General features: G+C 41.0%; 1 protein-coding gene across 1 annotated transcript in view; it reads right to left on the bottom strand.

The window, feature by feature from the left end:
• Nucleotides 1-17975, bottom strand: part of oprl1 (opiate receptor-like 1) — a 90723-nt gene that overhangs the window by 17244 nt on the left and 55504 nt on the right. The window contains exons 3-5 of the mRNA XM_020650452.2: nucleotides 15173-15260; nucleotides 13355-13537; nucleotides 10919-11009 (exon numbers count right to left, since the gene is read on the bottom strand). Coding sequence (XP_020506108.1) covers nucleotides 10919-11009; nucleotides 13355-13537; nucleotides 15173-15260 — 362 coding nt within the window. The remainder of the gene's footprint in view (nucleotides 1-10918; nucleotides 11010-13354; nucleotides 13538-15172; nucleotides 15261-17975) is intronic.

Raw genomic sequence — 17975 nt, 5'->3', positions numbered from 1 at the left:
TGAGTGTGTGTGTGTGTGTGTGTGCATATGTAAGTGTGTGTTTCTCACCCAAGACTATACAGCACTTGTCATAAAAGGTTTATGTGGTTGGGAAGGAGGGACAAAACTACAGACACTACCCTACACACACACACTCTATAAATGGTGTTTCTCAGTGTGAGCGGCTCCTTTTATTAATTTCCTTCCATCACACTTTATTACTTTTTATTTAAACATTTTCTTTCTACTGTTTCATTAACATTCAGCAAGGTTGGAACTTAACTTTTTCACCTTCCTGTCACTGTGGCTGCTGGCTTAAAACATCTAGCCGCCACCCAGCACAATGTAATGACCTATATTATAATAATCAAGGTATTCAATCACAGTATTCAAGTAAAAGGATTTTTTTATGAATATATTTAAGAAAATAAAGACATGCTCTTTGTCTCGCTCTTCAGAGCCCTGCGGTCAGTGAGCGTGAAGGACCATCGGAGCACAACAACCAGAAGACGGGGATTCACTGAACGTTGCTTTCTGGCATAAATCAATTTATGTTACTTTTATTTACCCGCAACTATGGGCTCCCAGGATGTGCAAATACACCAGACACTGGCAGGTTGTTATAAATCCTGAAGTACGGAAAATCTAAACCAATAAAACCTTGTGATTATTTTCAATACTACACTTTTATTTTTACCATTTAATTTGACCAATCAAGGAAGCACTTTGGAGACTGTTTCAGGACAATGCTAACATTTCACCAACCACTTCCATACACATCACAGATCTTCATGACAAACTTTAAGAAAAACACTGAAATGAGTTCAAACTAAACATGCCTCTGTTAATAACAAAGCGTCACTCTGCACCTTTAAGGAAAAGCTAAAGACCCAGCTCTTTCATGAATACCTACTAACTTAATGATGATGGTCTCGACTTATAAGATGGTTTCTATACTGATTAGAGCTCTCAAGAACTGCCCTCAATGTTGTGCTTTGCCTCTGGTCACTTCCTGTCAGCACCTGTGTGTCCAATCAGACTCAAAGCTGATCGTTTGCTCTTACTGACATTGTTCCTTTTTTTCTAGATCCTTGCTTGTGTTGTACTTACTCTTTGATGTACGTCGCTTTGGATAAAAGTGTCTGCTAAGTGAAATGTAGAATATCTTGATTCCTGATTTAGACTTTATATTCATTTTACCTAACTTATTTGCATACCTCCATTTTGTTCTGAATTGTTTCCTTTTATGAACTCATGCCTAGTCTGTATATGTGCTGTATGCCAATTTATAGTTTTACCATCACACTTTGACTATAAATACAAAAACATGTTGGGTCATTAAGGATGCACCGGATGGATCCTTCGTCGGCCGCAGAAATAAAAGCTGCACTTAGCGGCCAAATATGAAGGACCTTCTAAATTGCACAAGCCTTGACGCACCGCTGTGATGTAATTAACCTTCAAATGCGCACCTCGAAGGGTGCAGCCCTTAAATTGGGACATGGCCATTTGCGTCGTTTACGTTTTGCTTGTAAGTCTTGCCTCAAGGTCATTTAACGCAAACTGCTGGCTGTCGTCTTTGTTTACTTTTTGACTTGAGACTTGATTCTTGGCCTCCTGGGTGAAGGTCCTTCTGTTGTTTAAACCCATCCCCCTCCCTCCACTACCACCTCAAGAGAACTGTATTGCCCTTCCACTGTGCCTACACTCTGCCTCATGTAAGACCGGGTCAGGAATGCATGGATTGCATAAGAGAGTACGTACATTGAATTACAACAGTTTGCCCCATCATATCCTGAAATGTGACACAGTAGCAACTGAACACTGTAATGCACTCCAAGAATTTAAACATGGACATTGATTTTTAAAAGTGTGAAAGGAGGCTGTGAGGCTGTGAAATACTTAGTCATTGGTGAGATGTGAGGGGGGTATTCTGGGTTATTTTGTTTCATCAAGGTGGACAGAGGTGTGTGATGGCAGATCTAAAAATGAAAGGCTTCAAATGTCCTGCTTCTTTTCGGCTGCTTGAAGAGGTTCAGTGAACCGGACTCCAGATTTTAAATCGAGGCCGGTCAAGACCAAGACTGACAGGCTATTTTTCCACATCATTACTTGGATTCTAAGGAAAAACTCCCTTTTCTAAAACAACAAATAACTTGGTATTACAGTGGTGTTAAGTGAGTGACATGCCCCCCTGCACACAAGATGAGGATTTTTCAGTGATATATATGGTCTTGGTCTTGGTCTTGACTTGGTCTCGATCCCTAAATGTCTCGGTCTTGTCTCGGTCACGGAACACTCCGGTCTCTGGTATGTCTTGGTCTCGGTTAGTGTGGTCTTGTCTACAGCAGTAGTCAGTCTGTGAAACCTATAGAGTAGCTTAGCGTGATTAGAAGCTCATAAAGTTACTCCTTGATTATCTGAGACTGGCATCGGTAAAAACCTTCATTTCAACCTCTGCCTGAACGGTTTGTTTTAGCTGCTGTCTCTTTGAGGTGCTACTCCGTACGCGGCAACTTTCTTCTGATTGATAATAATCCACCAATCCAATTAAGAATTCTCCTGAGTAACTCGTGTGACACGCCACCTCTTCAAGCTCTTATGGATAACTGTTTTTCCAATAGCTTGTTAATTGGAGATATACCACAGCCTCATTGATGATGGAGCGTGTCAGCTTTAATCATGCATTGTTACCATTATGACCTTTCATTAGCATATCCATTTGCTTCTGTGATTACTCATTCATTAAAGTTTAAAAATAACAGCAGAGGGTACACCGGGGAATGAGTTCTGACATCCAATCTCAAATCATGTCATTGAACATAATCATATAAAGGGCACTATTCGTTTATAATCCAGGCCTTTTGGATAAACTCATGAATGTTCATATGACCGGGCAGTCATCCTTCTTCCTGATTGGTGGAGAATGTAAATCAGGGTGTTTGGAAATGTTGATCCTTTTTTGCTTAATGCCTCGTACAATGGGCCTCGTCCACCAACCATTCGTAGGAACAGATTTGTTCTTAAATCCTATTTACAATCTTTTCAAGAAGATTCTCAGATTAACCGATGTGTTTTCTTCTTTGGGATTTGTTCTTAGGTAAGAACAGAAACAACTCAAAAGCACTCTTAGGGACATTTGAGTTCTGACCGGCTCGGGCAAAATGAACGATTATTGCACTCAATTTAAAACTATAGTTGATTAATATTTTGGGGTTTACATTACAATATTTTGTTTTATAATTAATCAAATGTTTAGTATTTGTATGATCATAATAATCTGACTGGTATGTTAGTAACAGGATTTTGTAGTTGATTCTGATTTTTACTAGAAGCCAACGAAGGAAGGAAAGAATGGAAAATAATTTGGGAACAACGGCTGGTTTCCCATGCTACATAGTGGACTAACTGTGAACGGTTTGGTGCTGATTGGCTGAGAGAGTTAAAGTAGTCTAAATGGGAGAAGACAAAAGTGTGTATTCTATTTTAAAGCTCTGAAGGGAGGAGAGCATTGTTCTGATTTTTAGATATTTCTTGGTTGCAGGAAACAGGACTGTACAAGCTTAGTGGTGTTAGGGTCAAAGGTCATGTGTAAGTCAAAGATGATTCTAAGATTCTTATGGTTTGGTTTGGTGTTTGATTGAAGAGAGCCAATAAACTGTTCAACTGCTGTTGTGAAATGATCAGGCCCAATTCAAAGTATTTTAATTTTGTCTGGGTTAAGATGACCCAGACAGAGACTGAAACAGTCTCTTATGAAGAGAAGATAATTGATTCAAGTTTATTGGTTTTGCAGAAAAGTAGATCAGAGTATCATCGGCATAGCAGTGATATGAGATATCATGAAATCAGTTGAAAATATGAACCCAGTTGCAGCATACATAAATAGCTGAAAATACACAAATGTTAGATGACAATGTAATAAATGTTTTGACTGTCTCACACTAGAGCTACTGTATCTGATTGATTGATATCAATGTTGTTTTCTGCAGCTCTGACAGACAACTCTGCAACCGCACAGAACTGCTGCCATGAAACCAACTCTGACACACTTCCTAAAAGTCTTTTAGATGGATTAGTCAGCCCATCCATTAGTGACGACAGGGTGCCAGATGATTATAGCCTCCTTCCTGCCACTGTGTCCTTGGGCAAGGCTTTTGACCCCAATTACTGAGAGCGGCGTGCCATTGACTTTCCCTGCAGCTGTCAGGTTATGAATCCACTTTGTCCCCTCTCTGTTTGTTCAGAGGAGAGGAGAGGGGTAGATGCCGAGTGGAGTGATCCTTTACCATCACTGAATGTCAATTTGCTGTACAGCTACCAGCCACTTCAGAACACACGTGATAAACAAACACAGGCTGCAGGACGGATGTGTAGGGAGTGTGTAGGGAGCCAGAAAGAGGAGAGATTTAAAGAAGTAAAAAGGGAATGGCTGAGTAAATTGTGGGGGAGGAAAAGATCTGAATCAGAGTAAAGTTGAAAGATGAAAAGATAATAGAGATAAGTGAGTTAATAAAAGACAAAGAGGAAGGTCATGCAAATAAATGAGGGTAACTTAAATAAGAAAAAAGAATATGTAGGATGATGAAGCCTAATGACAAAGACTGAGTGTGGTGATGAATTGAGTGTAATGTGAATCAAAGGATAATGAACCAAGGACAAAAAATGATAAACAGCAAATAAGTCTCAAAGAGACAGAAAATAAATATCATCCAGAGAATGAGGAAGAAATGCAAATGATATTAAGTTCAAATTGACACTAGTCCACTAGAACCTCGACTTCTGCCGAACTGGTTTGGTACCTTTACATATTGGTGTTGTTGTTTTTTTGTGCCTTCACACAAAAGCCCCTCTAGTTTATGAGCTGACTCACACCTTTGCTACCTTCTTTATTTTTGTGAGCAGCGTTAGACGTTTGGCAAATATGCTCATCTGCCCAAATGTCGATGAGGCGTTTGACCTCTTGGCTGCTCAAGTCAACCCATGACTCATTTTGTCTGTAGGCTAACTAGAAATGTTTCTTACCATCTTTGAGCTATCCCAACACACACAGCATCCAGTACGCATGGCATTATGTTTACCTACGCAGAGGGAAAAGGAGGCTGTGACGTTCAGTAGTGGTTAACGGACAGCCCTGCATTGGTGTGAGCTTTGGCCAGCTTTATGATGCTACAGCATGAGCACAAAATACCCCAAGGAAAAACTGCAATAATTAATAATTTTATCATCTCAATCCGAACAAAACAAACGAGCTACAGGGGAGAAATCAACCTTAATGACTGAAAAGAGAAGATGGCAACAAAAATAAAGGAAATGAAAAAGGAGAGAAAGAGGATGACGTTTTTTTTTCATCAAATGCAGCACACCTGAGGGACTGAGGTGGGAATGAGATTAGAGGAGGAATGAACGTCTTGAGAATCGTGCAAAAAATGAAATGAGGGGATTGATAAACAGATGCAATTGACATTAAAGAGATTACAATGACAATTAGCAACCAAGACTGTTATGACTAACGTTAAATGTTTGATGAAAAGTGATAAGTCCTTTGATTAAGAAACAGGGATGGCACTGATACAAATCCGATCAAAGCGATGATGATAAACCTGCACTAAAGAGACGTAAATGACATTTATGGAGAAGTAGGAAAGGAGGGAAGGAGTGTGCATACAGGAGATAAATAGGAAAAGGCAGTAGAGCAGAGAGAGAGAGAGCCTGGTGCACATGTAGCTCTGCTGTAGAGTAGACTAATAAAAAAAACGATTATAGGATAAGCCTTCAGCTGCAGGCTGAGACTGGATCAATATCTTACCACTAGACCTCCCGTTCGCCTGCTGGCTACAACATACTACTCCATTAAACTGCAAAATAGTCCTGATAATAGGTGTGTTATGTGTGGACAAAAACACCCTCACTTACTGTGTCTTGTAATTTTCTTCCTGCTTAGCATCGACTTGAATATAAAAGACATAATGGTTGTTTTCCTACCTCTGTGCACTTCAAAATCATATTTCATTTATTCAATATTGACTTAATTACGTCAACAAAGAATATTACAAATTGAGTTCTGTACATATAAACATGAATGTGTTGCAACAGATTCTAAATTGGCTTTTAGGATGGATTAAAAAGAGATCATTGACTTCTTTAGCAAACATCAAGGATATCTCCCAGGTGCTGGTCGGACTCAGAGGGTAAAATCAATGCACTGACAAGCACGAACCTGACCATGCAAGCTTTTGAAGAAACGGTAGAAAAATCAATTCTGAAATTGACAGGCAATCAGTGAAGGGCAAGAAGTATTGGAATAACAAGATTATCTCTCCTTGAGCGTGTTTGCAGACAGGTAACAGAGTTCTGCAAGAAATTCTTTCTTGCTTAGAAAAGAGGGAAACTCGATGTGGTTTCAAGCCACGAGGTTTTAGGATTGGAGCTGATTAATATATTACCTCATGAATTAAGATTTAAATTTCTGAATTATATTAGCTCAATTGAAGGTTTCTAACTTTGCAGCAGAATGACTAACGTGATATAACAGTCAGATCAAGTTAAAGGGACCCAGGATAGCACCCTGAGGTATCCCAAGAAATTGGTGCGGTGGCTTCTACTTTGGTTAAATGTTTAAATACTTTCAAATGTGAACTCCATGAACCTAGCGCATCAGAACTGATGGCAGAAAAATATTCCAGGGATAATATTAAGGCGTGTCGAGGCAGTTTGGAGTGTTTGGAAATAGCAGCAACTCTTATTTTGAAAAGTGTTGAAACAAACTGGTAGCACCCTGTCAATCTATTTTTTTTATTAAAGCAACATTTTACTGGACATGATGCAGCTGCAAGCAAGCACACACTGACATTTACGCCTTCCTTTTTCCATTTCCTTTTTGTTTAAGTCCACATGACATGATGAAGTATAACCTTTTCGGTTATCCCTCTCCTGCAGTAAGTGATTGAAAAAAACATCAAAATCTCTTTGAGTACAGTGAGGGTATTAAATAGACCAGTAAAGATCAGCCTTCTAGTTTCACTGTTAGTTCAACCATTTGGTGGGAAGATTTATTTTTTGTATCATCATAAAAAGATGTCCAGCCTGTATCTGCTCAAGATTTTTATTAACAGACAGTTATTAATATAAATGTATAAAAACTGCTGAGAAATGATTCACTTGAGAGAACAAACAGGTCTAGATACTGAAACATTAAAGGCCGATGCAGAACCAATTTAATCGAGGACAAAATATGTTTTACCACAATCTTTGGAACAAGGAGGCTAAAAAAAGTTTATCTAGTTATTTTTGCTTTGGGTTTGTATAGACCTTATACAAGGACCTGTTAAGGTTACCGTAGAAACGGCAGAGTCTCATTTTGGCCATTTTAGGAGAGGAGCTGCCATCTGTGAGCTGTAAACTTAAAACAGAAAGTTTGTCACGATGTCCTTGCCTGCCAGCATGATCACATCACACACACACACACACACACACACACACACACACACACACACACACACACACACACACACACACACACACACACACACACACACACACACACACACACACACACACACACACACACACACACACAAGCTCATAACCCTATAAGGCATTGCTGTGAAACACTCACACACACACACAATTTAGTATGCATAGAGTAAAATTTGTCGCACTGCAATACTTTTCCTTTAATATGCTACCATAAATCCACGAGTGTGTTGGTGTGTGTGTATTACAAAAATATGCGAAAGTCTGGGAGAGATGATGACACACAAAGACAAAGGACCCAGCTGGATCCACTCAGCAGAAACTGATAGGCAGATATAGGAAGAGAAATGAAACAGGTCTATTTCAGACTCAGACTGAAGCTGGGGTTATCTATCAGGTGTTATCAGGTATCAGAGAAAGAGAGAGAGAGAGAGAGAGAGAGAGAGAGAGAGACAGAGAGAGAGACAGAGCGAGAGAGAGAGACAGAGCGAGAGAGAGAGAGAGAGAGAGAGAAAAACTGCAACAAGAGTAAACTTTTCCAACTGTTTGGTTCACTTTTGTCTATGGTAAAAAATCCATTTGGTGTTAATTCAAATACCTCTGTAGCTCTTTCATACAACTCTTTGTCATTCTCCCAACCTAATACACAACCTAATGTTCTTATTCTCTAAACCGACCCACAGGAGTTACGGCTGGGCGATAGAGACCAAAACTCATATCTCAACATTGTTCACGTTTATTCATATTTTTCTATAGAGAAATAATAAAACAAAGTATCATCATGTATTACCTCAGGAGATCCCCCCCCCCCCACTTGTCTGACAGTCTGACGGATAGTCCTCAGGTGTACCTCAGGTGCAATCCTCCTGAAATGATCTAGATATTTGCATAGGTCTGCATATGCATAAGTGAAACAGCTCTAGACTTAATTGATTGAAATGTCTTTGTGCATCAGATGTTAATTCATGCATTAATGGGAGTCCAGTCTGTGAAGCATTTGTCTGAGCACGATTTACCAACAGATGTTCCACTCAGAACAGAATTGAGTAATTGAGTCGCATGTCCGATGAATAAAGGCTTTTAATATTATCTCTAAGAGTCAGACGGATCACTAATCACTTTGCCCGCTGAATCACGATGAATGATAAACTGTTGCAGAGGAGCAGACTTTTTTAATAAAACCGTTAGACGACCCATGAAGATGAAAATGAACCTTCTTTTTGATGAGATCGTTCATGTTGCAGCAGCTGAGCAGCTCAGAGGAAGGGGAAACCTGCACGCAGAGAGTAGAGCACCTCAGAGATTGACATCTCATTAGAAGAAATGGAGTTCAGCGGTAAATACAGACAAGGTCATCTCAGCGTCACACTATCTAATGCTGTATCAAACACAATAATAGAATTAAAGGCTTTATATGTGATTTTTTGATCCAGCAGATGTCGCCCTTGAGCACCAGCATGAAACCAAAACAACTCACGCTGCATTGTTGTGTTAGCATGCTAATGCTAGCGATCTTTATTATGCTTGTATCTTCGCACTGCATGTAAATTTACCTGAAATGAGCGTGATCTAGAAACACAGTTAAGCAGTGAGTACAGTATGTTATTCTTCTTTTCTCTAGTCCCTCAATTAAACAGCTTTTATACGCAAGGGGAGGAGTCGGCCGGACGTTCCGGCGATGTAAACAAAGAGAAGATAGGACTCTGAAAACTCTGAAAACATCACAGACAGTGGGACTCGGGTGTTACACCCATTGTAGACAGTCATGACTCACGAGTTATTTTCAGAGGATGTACTTGATTTCTATTACATTTAAGTGTGAAAAATCAGATATAAAAACCTTTTATTAATCCACCATCCATCCGCGGCATAAAAAAAGGGATGCATCGGTTCAACATCAGTATCCAAAAATATCTGTTGACAGACATTGACACATTGGCAAAAAAAAAAGTTCCTTATACAGATTACAACCATCAGAAGTAACACCGTCGAAGCAGCAGGAACAATCCAGGGTTAAGTGTTTTGCCCAAGGACAAATCGGACATGTTGCTGCAGGACCTGGGGATCGAACCCCCAATCTTTCCAGTTCAGAGACGACGGACTCTACCAGCTGAGCGCAGTCTCTCTCTGTCTGCTCAACATCATTCTTTATATATCAGACACAATGTTCTTTCCACTCACATGGGACGCAAACAAAGCCTTACATAACAGAAACATGGAAACCTGGAGGCCAGTTCTCCATTATTATTTATGGAATAATTAAAATGTGATAAGCCTTGTTCTAATTTAACTTCTGTTTTAACTTTATATCAGACCCATAGGTCCAGATCCTCATATAAGAAATATAAATACAGGACATAAGCAAAGGGATGAAATCACTACAGTTCACAAGTTCTCAGTCATTAAAATACAAAGACACATTTGCACCAGAGTTCTTAGAAACATGAGGAATACCTTGTGTCTGGGCTGAGGAAGAGACATGAAGATTTAACGTTTATCTAAGCATCAAATGTCTCAATGCAGCATGACATGTGGAGACATTAGTAGTAGTGTTGTAGATCCAAATCGGCCTCAAGACAGGTCTCCAGACCACTTTTTAAAAGTCTCCGTATCGTCTCAGAATCCAAAGCATTTCTAATCGGCCTTGTCTTGGTCTCAGACTCTGGATATTAAATCAAGACCACCACTGACGGACTATTTTTTCCACGTCATTACTGTGATCAGAAGGACTTCAATTCATTCATAGTTTCATTTTTATCCCCGGTTACAGCCGCAAACTTCCAGGTGTTATGGTCTAAGTTAGTGACACGCAGTATGGTCTTGGTCATGGTCTTGACTTGGTCTCGATCCCTGAATGTCTTGGTCTTGTCTTGGTCTCCCCCTGTCTTGGTCTTGGTCTTGGTCTTGACACGACTTCGATCCCTAAATGTCTTGGTCTTGTCTTGGTCTTGGAGCACTCCGGTCCTGGGTATGTCTCCGTCTCGGTCAGTGTGGTCTTGTGGTCTACAACACTAATTATTAGTAACAAACATTTGACTTGCACTCGTCCATCTTGTTAATTAGACAAATATTCTAAATGCATCATTATCTTCCACCACAAGTCAGCAGAGTACAGTAAGCTCTAAAGAAGTTCTGTTTTGCATCTGTGCACATTAGAAATCTGCATGCTTCATCTGAACAGGTATTATTCAATAAAGCCGGCTTCTCTTTGTGCAACATAATTATGATTACATTCAATCTTCAGCAGGGCCCACTCTAACTAATCCTGCTTTTTATAACATAACAGCGAGTGACTCACGCTGTTATGTCATTACTTTATTAATGTGACGAGAGCTGGAAGTCTTTCTCGGCTTTCATCCACATGTTGAGTGAGAGGTCACAACGACCAGCATCATGTTGAGTTCGATGTGTCACTTTTCATGCAGCAGGTGTGTGTGTGTGTGTGTGTGTGTGTGAGACCTACTGTTATGCTCTTGTTCCTCCTCCAGATTTCCCAGGACCATTGCAGGAACCCCAAAGGCTGAGGCCAGCACCCACACGCAAATGTTCACCACCTGAGCAAACCATGACATGAGGGTGGATTACCTTTCAGCTCACACAGAAACACAGCTTATAAAAATATATATATATGGTTATTGTGCCGTTTGCGACCTTTGTTTTCCATTATCTGACCAAACCTTATCCTGCATCAACAAAGCCTGGGCTAATGGGTTTACTACAAGCTAGCTAGCAGTTACTGGTTATCACCAGGAGTGAAAGTAGGCTGACACGGTCCAGTACTGCGTACCATTGGAGAGCAGCCGCCTGCCAAAACCACAGACTGTAAATATTAATGTTTGAAGCCTGAGTGACGTCGCCCATCTGTTCCTGCAGGGGGCGCTGGAGGCTCATCAGCAGCAGCCTCCAAGTTGGAAATGCTGTCTCAGCCTAACTTTCAGTCAACCTAACGACAGGCTGAGAGCTGGAGCGGAGGCGGGTTTAAAGCTTCTGCTCAAATCCAAGGCTTAAAAAAATCCTGATATCAAAATGCAAAACTGGCGGCTTTCTATGTTTTTTCATCAAACCTGGTGTCAAATTCATTGATGTTACTTGGCGACATCGACTGTCTTTTTTCATAAAGTCTTTGTATTCACCTGAGATTTATGAGCCAATATGGCTGCTAGTGTTCGACTAAGTTAGCACTGAACTCCCATGACATCGTAAAAAAAAACATATTTTTTTACATGCAAACCGAAACATGTTATTTACAATTTCATCCATGGTATATCCTAATAAAAATCTGTCCCCACTTCCACCCAACCATTAATACACGGCTCATGTGCTTATGGCTGTTTATGGAAGAAGCTACAAAAATAGTTGTATAATGTTCATCTCGAGTTGAGCCCCAGCAAACACTGCATGAAATAACTTCCTTCAGAGCCTTAAAAAAACAACTTCATACAACTTTTCAGACATTTGGCTCTACTCCCCGAGACCTGCACACACACACACACACACACTTTGATGTGTGAAAACTGGTGCAGATGCTCTTTGAAGTCGAGTTTCCTCACATTGTTACGCAACAGAAATCTCAGAAGGATCACCGAGATGAGAAATACTGAGCAGAAAACTGTCAAAACCCCCGATGATCACCAACTGTCGTGTTTGTCTTCATTCAGTCGTATTTAGCTCAGTGCTTGAACAGCTACTTAGCTGCTTTTTTTTTAAAGATGTCATCACAGGACAGACTGGGTTACCCGTCAAAGCTGGTGGAAGGAATTGCCGAAATGGCTTACGACCTTTTTGTTTGATTCTAATGCCTCCATTTACAGCCAGACTTCGTGATCATGCAACACGGTGTAACAGTTTTATTGTCTTGCAAAAGCGACACAAGGCTTCTATTTTTGACGGATGCCGGAGCATGGAGCATTTTTTTACCACAGAGCAGATCAAGCCGGACAGGAAGTCAGACACAAACATCTGGTTTATTTTCAGAATAGTTTTGACCGCTGGGAACAATGAACTTATGTGTGTTTATTGATGTATTTATACGGTTTTATACCACATATATCGTTTTATGTTGCGCTGTCCGAGGGGAACTCCCTGGTCTTGGGACTCCAGCTATCCGGCGGTTCTGCTCCGTGCAGCGGGTTTTGATCATACTCAAATATGAATTTACAAAGCCTGAGTGATGTCAGCCATCTGTTCCTGCAGGGGGCGCTGGAGGCTCATCGGCAGCATGTTGGAAATCCTGTCTCAGTCTAACTTTCAGTTAACCTAACGACAGGCTGAGAGCTGGAGCTGAGGCGGGTTTTAAGCCCCCTGACAAACCTTTACATCGCACCTAACAATGGACAACACGTATCGTTCATAGAATCAAAACAGAGCAGTTTTAAAAAAATGCATCCCCCGTACAGAGTGTGCCAGCGATGACAATAACTAATCAGACCTATTTTTGTTTTGTACCAGGCTGTAAATATGTTAATTTATGCTGAGAAAACAGCTTTTTCGGCTCTGGTGTGTATGTGGCTTCGGTGTTCCTGGAGCCAGCCTCTAGTGGACACTCGACGAACTGCAGGATTTTACACTTCAGCATTGGCTCATACTTTATTACTCGTCTGCTTTGCTTTGCAGTCATAATGTAAAGGCTAGAAGTACTCTTTAAACATGGGCTGATAAGGAGATATAAAGACAAACAGACAGCTCGGCGATGTCATCATCACATCTGTGTTTACATTTGAATCTACACTGCCTAACTTTACAAATTGCTTTTGATTGATGAACTTGTGACATAAAGGTGACATCCCAATCTGAAGTCAACATCTTTCACCTGGATCGTTTCAGGGTGGGAAAGAAAGGTGTGATGGGTTTCTGAAAAGGTGGAAAATGTCATTCTGAAATGAAAAAAAAGGCTTTTTACCTTGGCCTTGTGCGGAGTCCTCATGTCCAGAGCTTTGACAGGGTGGCAGACGGCCACGTACCTGTCCATACTCATCACCGTCAGGGTGAAGGTGCTGGTGAACATGTTGTAGTAGTCGATAGACACCACCGCCTTGCACAGAGCGTTCCCAAATGGCCAGAATCCCAGGAACACGTCGGTGCCCTGCGGACAGGCAGCAATGCAAGAGTGAGCAAAAGAGGTACAGCTGCAGGCGGAACACAGAAGGGAAATCTCCTCAGAAGTACGACTTTGGAAAGTAAAAATGTTCAGTAAAGTTGTGAGTTAGAAAGTCAGGGAAGCATGAAACCATGAAGCCATGAAACTGCAATCACCTGACTAAAAACTTGAAACCTTTTAACATTCAGGTGGTTTCAAGAGAGCAAAACTTGTGTTCCACTCACTTCATGTCAGATTTTTTAACACAAAGGGGGAGAAAATCAGGCGAGGTTACGCTAATGTCATCAGGATAGCATCCTTAGAAAAAGAATGTTGCGCACAGTAAACACAATAACACAAAAAATAATCAATTAGCCGTTAGCGTTATGTCACAGAAACACCGACGTTATTTTCCCCTGCTCAAGTTAAACAACTAGAATATAGCAGCGAGTTGTCGTCTATGTGGAAGGAAAACTTCTCTCACAAGAACGATGCATTGAGCTAAACAATAACAACACGCTTCTAGAGAGCCGGGTGTAGCTAGCGTTAGCTCGGCAGACCAAGGAGGAGACACTCCACTCCAACAGCTAGCTTGATTTAAAACAGTGCCTGCTCCTCGATCTGTAAACTGGACTAAAGACTGATAGACAGGTGTGTTGATGGCTTATCATGTTGAGTCTGTCGCCTCTAGAGATCTAATCGGTTATTTTCAACGTGCGAGTTGTCGCAGCTCCAAGCTTTCCCAAGTAACTTGTTACTTTAATAAAGCGGGAACTCAATTAGTAACTAAGTAACTTTTAAATTGTAGTTACATACTAACTGTGACTAGTTCATTATTTTCAGTAAAGTGGCCGACACAGCAGGAGACCCCCCCACAAAAATCATTACTTGTTTGATTTGAATGAGGCTACATCTACAACAGGCGTGATCAGTTTATTGTCCTTTATGATCAAGTACCAGAGGAATCTCAGTCATGTGGTTAGCTGAAGGATACCAAAATAAATTTTTCTTCTCCTTATTGGACTACAACTTATAAGACATATAACTTTCTAACTTTCTGGGAGATGCAGGGTTTCTGTAGTAAATTTTAAAATCAGCATGTGTCAAGACAAATCAGTATTTTGCACATTTTTTATTTTTTCATCAATATTAATTCAATTACCGGTAAACTTTTTCTTGAGTGATGTGAGGTGCATGTGTGAACAGCCAGATGAAGAGGACTTCAGAGGGCAGTCCTCCTGATATTCTCTAGATATTTTCAGGAGTGCATGTACTGTAAGAACACTGCTTTAGTCTGACAGTAAGGTGACATTTCATTTAGCATTAAATCCATTAAAACCTACTTGCTTTAAGGAGCATAAATAAAGACAGATAAATAAATAAATAAAGATAAATAAAGATCCCTCGACTTAAATAGATGGACTGAAGTGTTGCAAAACATGCTGTAGCTCCTTTTCTAACTTAAATTAAACTTCCAAAACATAGTTTAAAGTACTGCAAGCTCAAAGGAAATCTCTGTCTGAATGCATCCTTATGGACACTGATTTGCCTTCAGAATAGTCCAGGAAACAAAGTGTTAAAAGTCCAGGGAGGATCTAATAATCTGTTGGACATTTGTATAGGTGGTTTATGAAGTCGTACCTGGAAGGGTAAAGTAGCCAGAAACAAAGAGTCAGCCAGCGCCAGGTTGAAGATGTAGATGTTGGTGGCTGTTTTCATCTTGGTGTATCTGAGGAGAGAAGAAGCACAAGAAAGCAGAAAAGATTAGTCAAATGATGAGACGGAGAGCTCATTTCACTGTAGATCACACACACACACACACACACACACACACACACACACACACACACACGCACACACACACCTTAACCACCTAAATTAAGCATCGAGATGTACAGTGTGCAGTCTGCATAACAAGCAGAGACCCTCAGTGTGGTGGTACAGGTGCATCGTTTCATTAGGATGCAGAAGGTGTCTACTTGCTCAGGAGGAGATAAGCTGCATGCTTTTGTCCAAAGCACTTTGCAGCAGCACGAGTTGGGCTGTTGTTAACAGTAATGGAGACACTTGGACTCAAACCGCTGAGCCTGGCAGTGTTAACATAACGTTTTCAAAAGGTTTTAAAGCTAATCTTATAGCTTGGATTCGTCTACATGTCTGGAGGTAAACCTCAAGATTTCAGGATAATTTCTCAGTCGTATTATTACTGCAGCCTGTTGTGTTCATGTAGCTGAAAGGGAAGACTTAAAGCTTTCACTTCCTGGTCTGAGGTGTTATATATCCAGCATACAATCTGTAAAAAGATGAACAGTCACATATCGAATCATGCAGACAGAAGCTCAATCAGCTAGCTCGGGAATTGGCAAAAATTTGCAATCTCTTCTTTTGGAGGATTTTGCATCTGAGCTGGTTCAGGTTCGAGCAAATCGCATCCATTTGTGGAATCTGAAGATGGTTTTTGAATAATGACAGAGAAACGCTGTGGGTTGAGTTCATATTCCCGGATAGAAACATGGATGTCCACGGGGGATTTCGCGCTTTTTTTCCTCGGCTCCACTCTGTAGTGGTACAAAGGGGAGAACACGTCAGGGAGGCACCCTCTCCACAACTCCACCAACTTTTTACCTCCTTTTACACAATCCAGGAGATCGGCACGTTCCTTCCCCTCCTGGCCTGGTTTATAAAAACTTTGCAGCTTTCTATTTGATGCTGGAGAGACCACTCCTATTGGTTGCTCACAATGGTCACATCATTGAACAACACAAAAAAAACAGACAAAAAAAGCTGAGATTATATGAAACATGTTTGGTTTCATTGCAACACCAAGAGGAGAAAAAGACCTTCAAATAGCTCAGATTGAATTCTATGATGACCGAGATGACAGGATCTGGCGCCAGCTCTCAGAAAACTCTCATGATTTAATTCTGACTTCGGGAATTTGGAATCACTTTAAAAACGTCTCAGGATGGAAGTACAGCATTATTCTATTTTATAGACCAATTAAGTCTTTTTCAAAGATGGCATCAGTGGTGGTGACTGTGTCTGCAGAGACTCTGTCCTCTGACTGGATTTTACTGTTCTGGTTTGTTTTGGTTGACTCTGGATGTTTCTGTGCCGGGAGCTGGTGTGTTTCCTTCAGCCAATGACGGCACGCAGGTGAGTTTTGGAGTGGATACAGTTCAGCGATATGACATGTGAAAATATAATCCCAGTGAGGTGAAATACCAAGTGGCTAAAGCTCGTTCCAAAACGAGTTTGAACCTTGCGTTGGCTTTTACCTGCAGACGTGGAGTTGGTCTGCTTCCTGTTGGACAGGAAGTTGCTAAAAACTGGCAGCGGTTAGCTTATGCTAGCTTGTGCTAGCTTGCAGTGTAAATTCAAGCAGTAAACGTACACACTAAAGTCCCGCAGTGGGTAACTCTTCTGGGGGACGATGAGCCCAGGAGGAGGGGCCAATTTCTCCGGACTCCACCTTTAATATCAGTGGAAGTCTTTTCTTTCTGCTTTGTTTCTTATCTCGTCGTCTTTTGTTATCCTGCAGTTTTGTTTCCTGTCAGCTTCAGTTCTCAGTTATTACTTTGTAGTCTGGAGGCAGTATCCAGCTCCGACGGGGTCCAGCTCCTGGTTTTTTGCCTGGAGGCTTCCCTTGTTTTTTTTATTTTTTTATTTCACCTCGCTGCATGGCCCATCTCTCCTTCTTATATTGCTCTTTCATGCTGTGGGTCAAGTTTGCACCAACACTCATGAGGTGATAACAGTGGAAAAGAACAGGTTTCAGCCTCAGCAGCCAAGACTTTCTGTTAATCTTTAACACAAGATTAAAAAACTGAGTAAAAGAAATCAAACTAAAATCTACTGCCGGGTTCAATGAGTCACGAATAAGTCTTTTGTTTAAAGTCTTGTCTGTTGCTTTGACTCTCGCCTCTCTGACTTGAGAACACACTGAAGGCTTTTTCTGCTTCTGCTGCCCTCGATAAAACTTCATAAAAACGCATTGCAGTCAAATATTTTACCTCCCTCTCCCCCCCTCCTTCATTCAGTCATGGCTGCGGGCTCTTTTGCACCCTTCCTTCTTTCTTTCCTGTTTCTTTCTCTGCTGCCTCTTCTCTTCCTCCTTGTGTCCTCATGTCCTCTGTCTTTGCCCCCTTCTCCAACACACTCTCTCTCTCTCTCTCTCTCTCTCTCTCTCAAGTATTCCCTTGCATCTCCACATCTGTGTCTTTCAGTCTTTTATCCTTTCATCATCCTTCTCATTACCTCTTCCTCTGAATCAGAGTTCTTTTTCTTTTTTCTTATTTTTGTTTTTGCATCTTTCCTCCTCTTCACTCGTTATCCGTCTCTCCACGCCCTCAGCTCTTTTCGGATTCCTCTCATCCTCTTCCTGCCTTTGTCTGCGTTACAGCTGCAGGTTTACGACGCTCAGCCGAACATGTTTTTCAGTGCG

The sequence above is a fragment of the Labrus bergylta genome, chromosome 12, assembly GCF_963930695.1.
Source record: "Labrus bergylta chromosome 12, fLabBer1.1, whole genome shotgun sequence".
In the NCBI taxonomy this organism is placed as follows: domain Eukaryota; kingdom Metazoa; phylum Chordata; class Actinopteri; order Labriformes; family Labridae; genus Labrus; species Labrus bergylta.
This window is presented reverse-complemented; position numbering and strand designations above follow the sequence as displayed.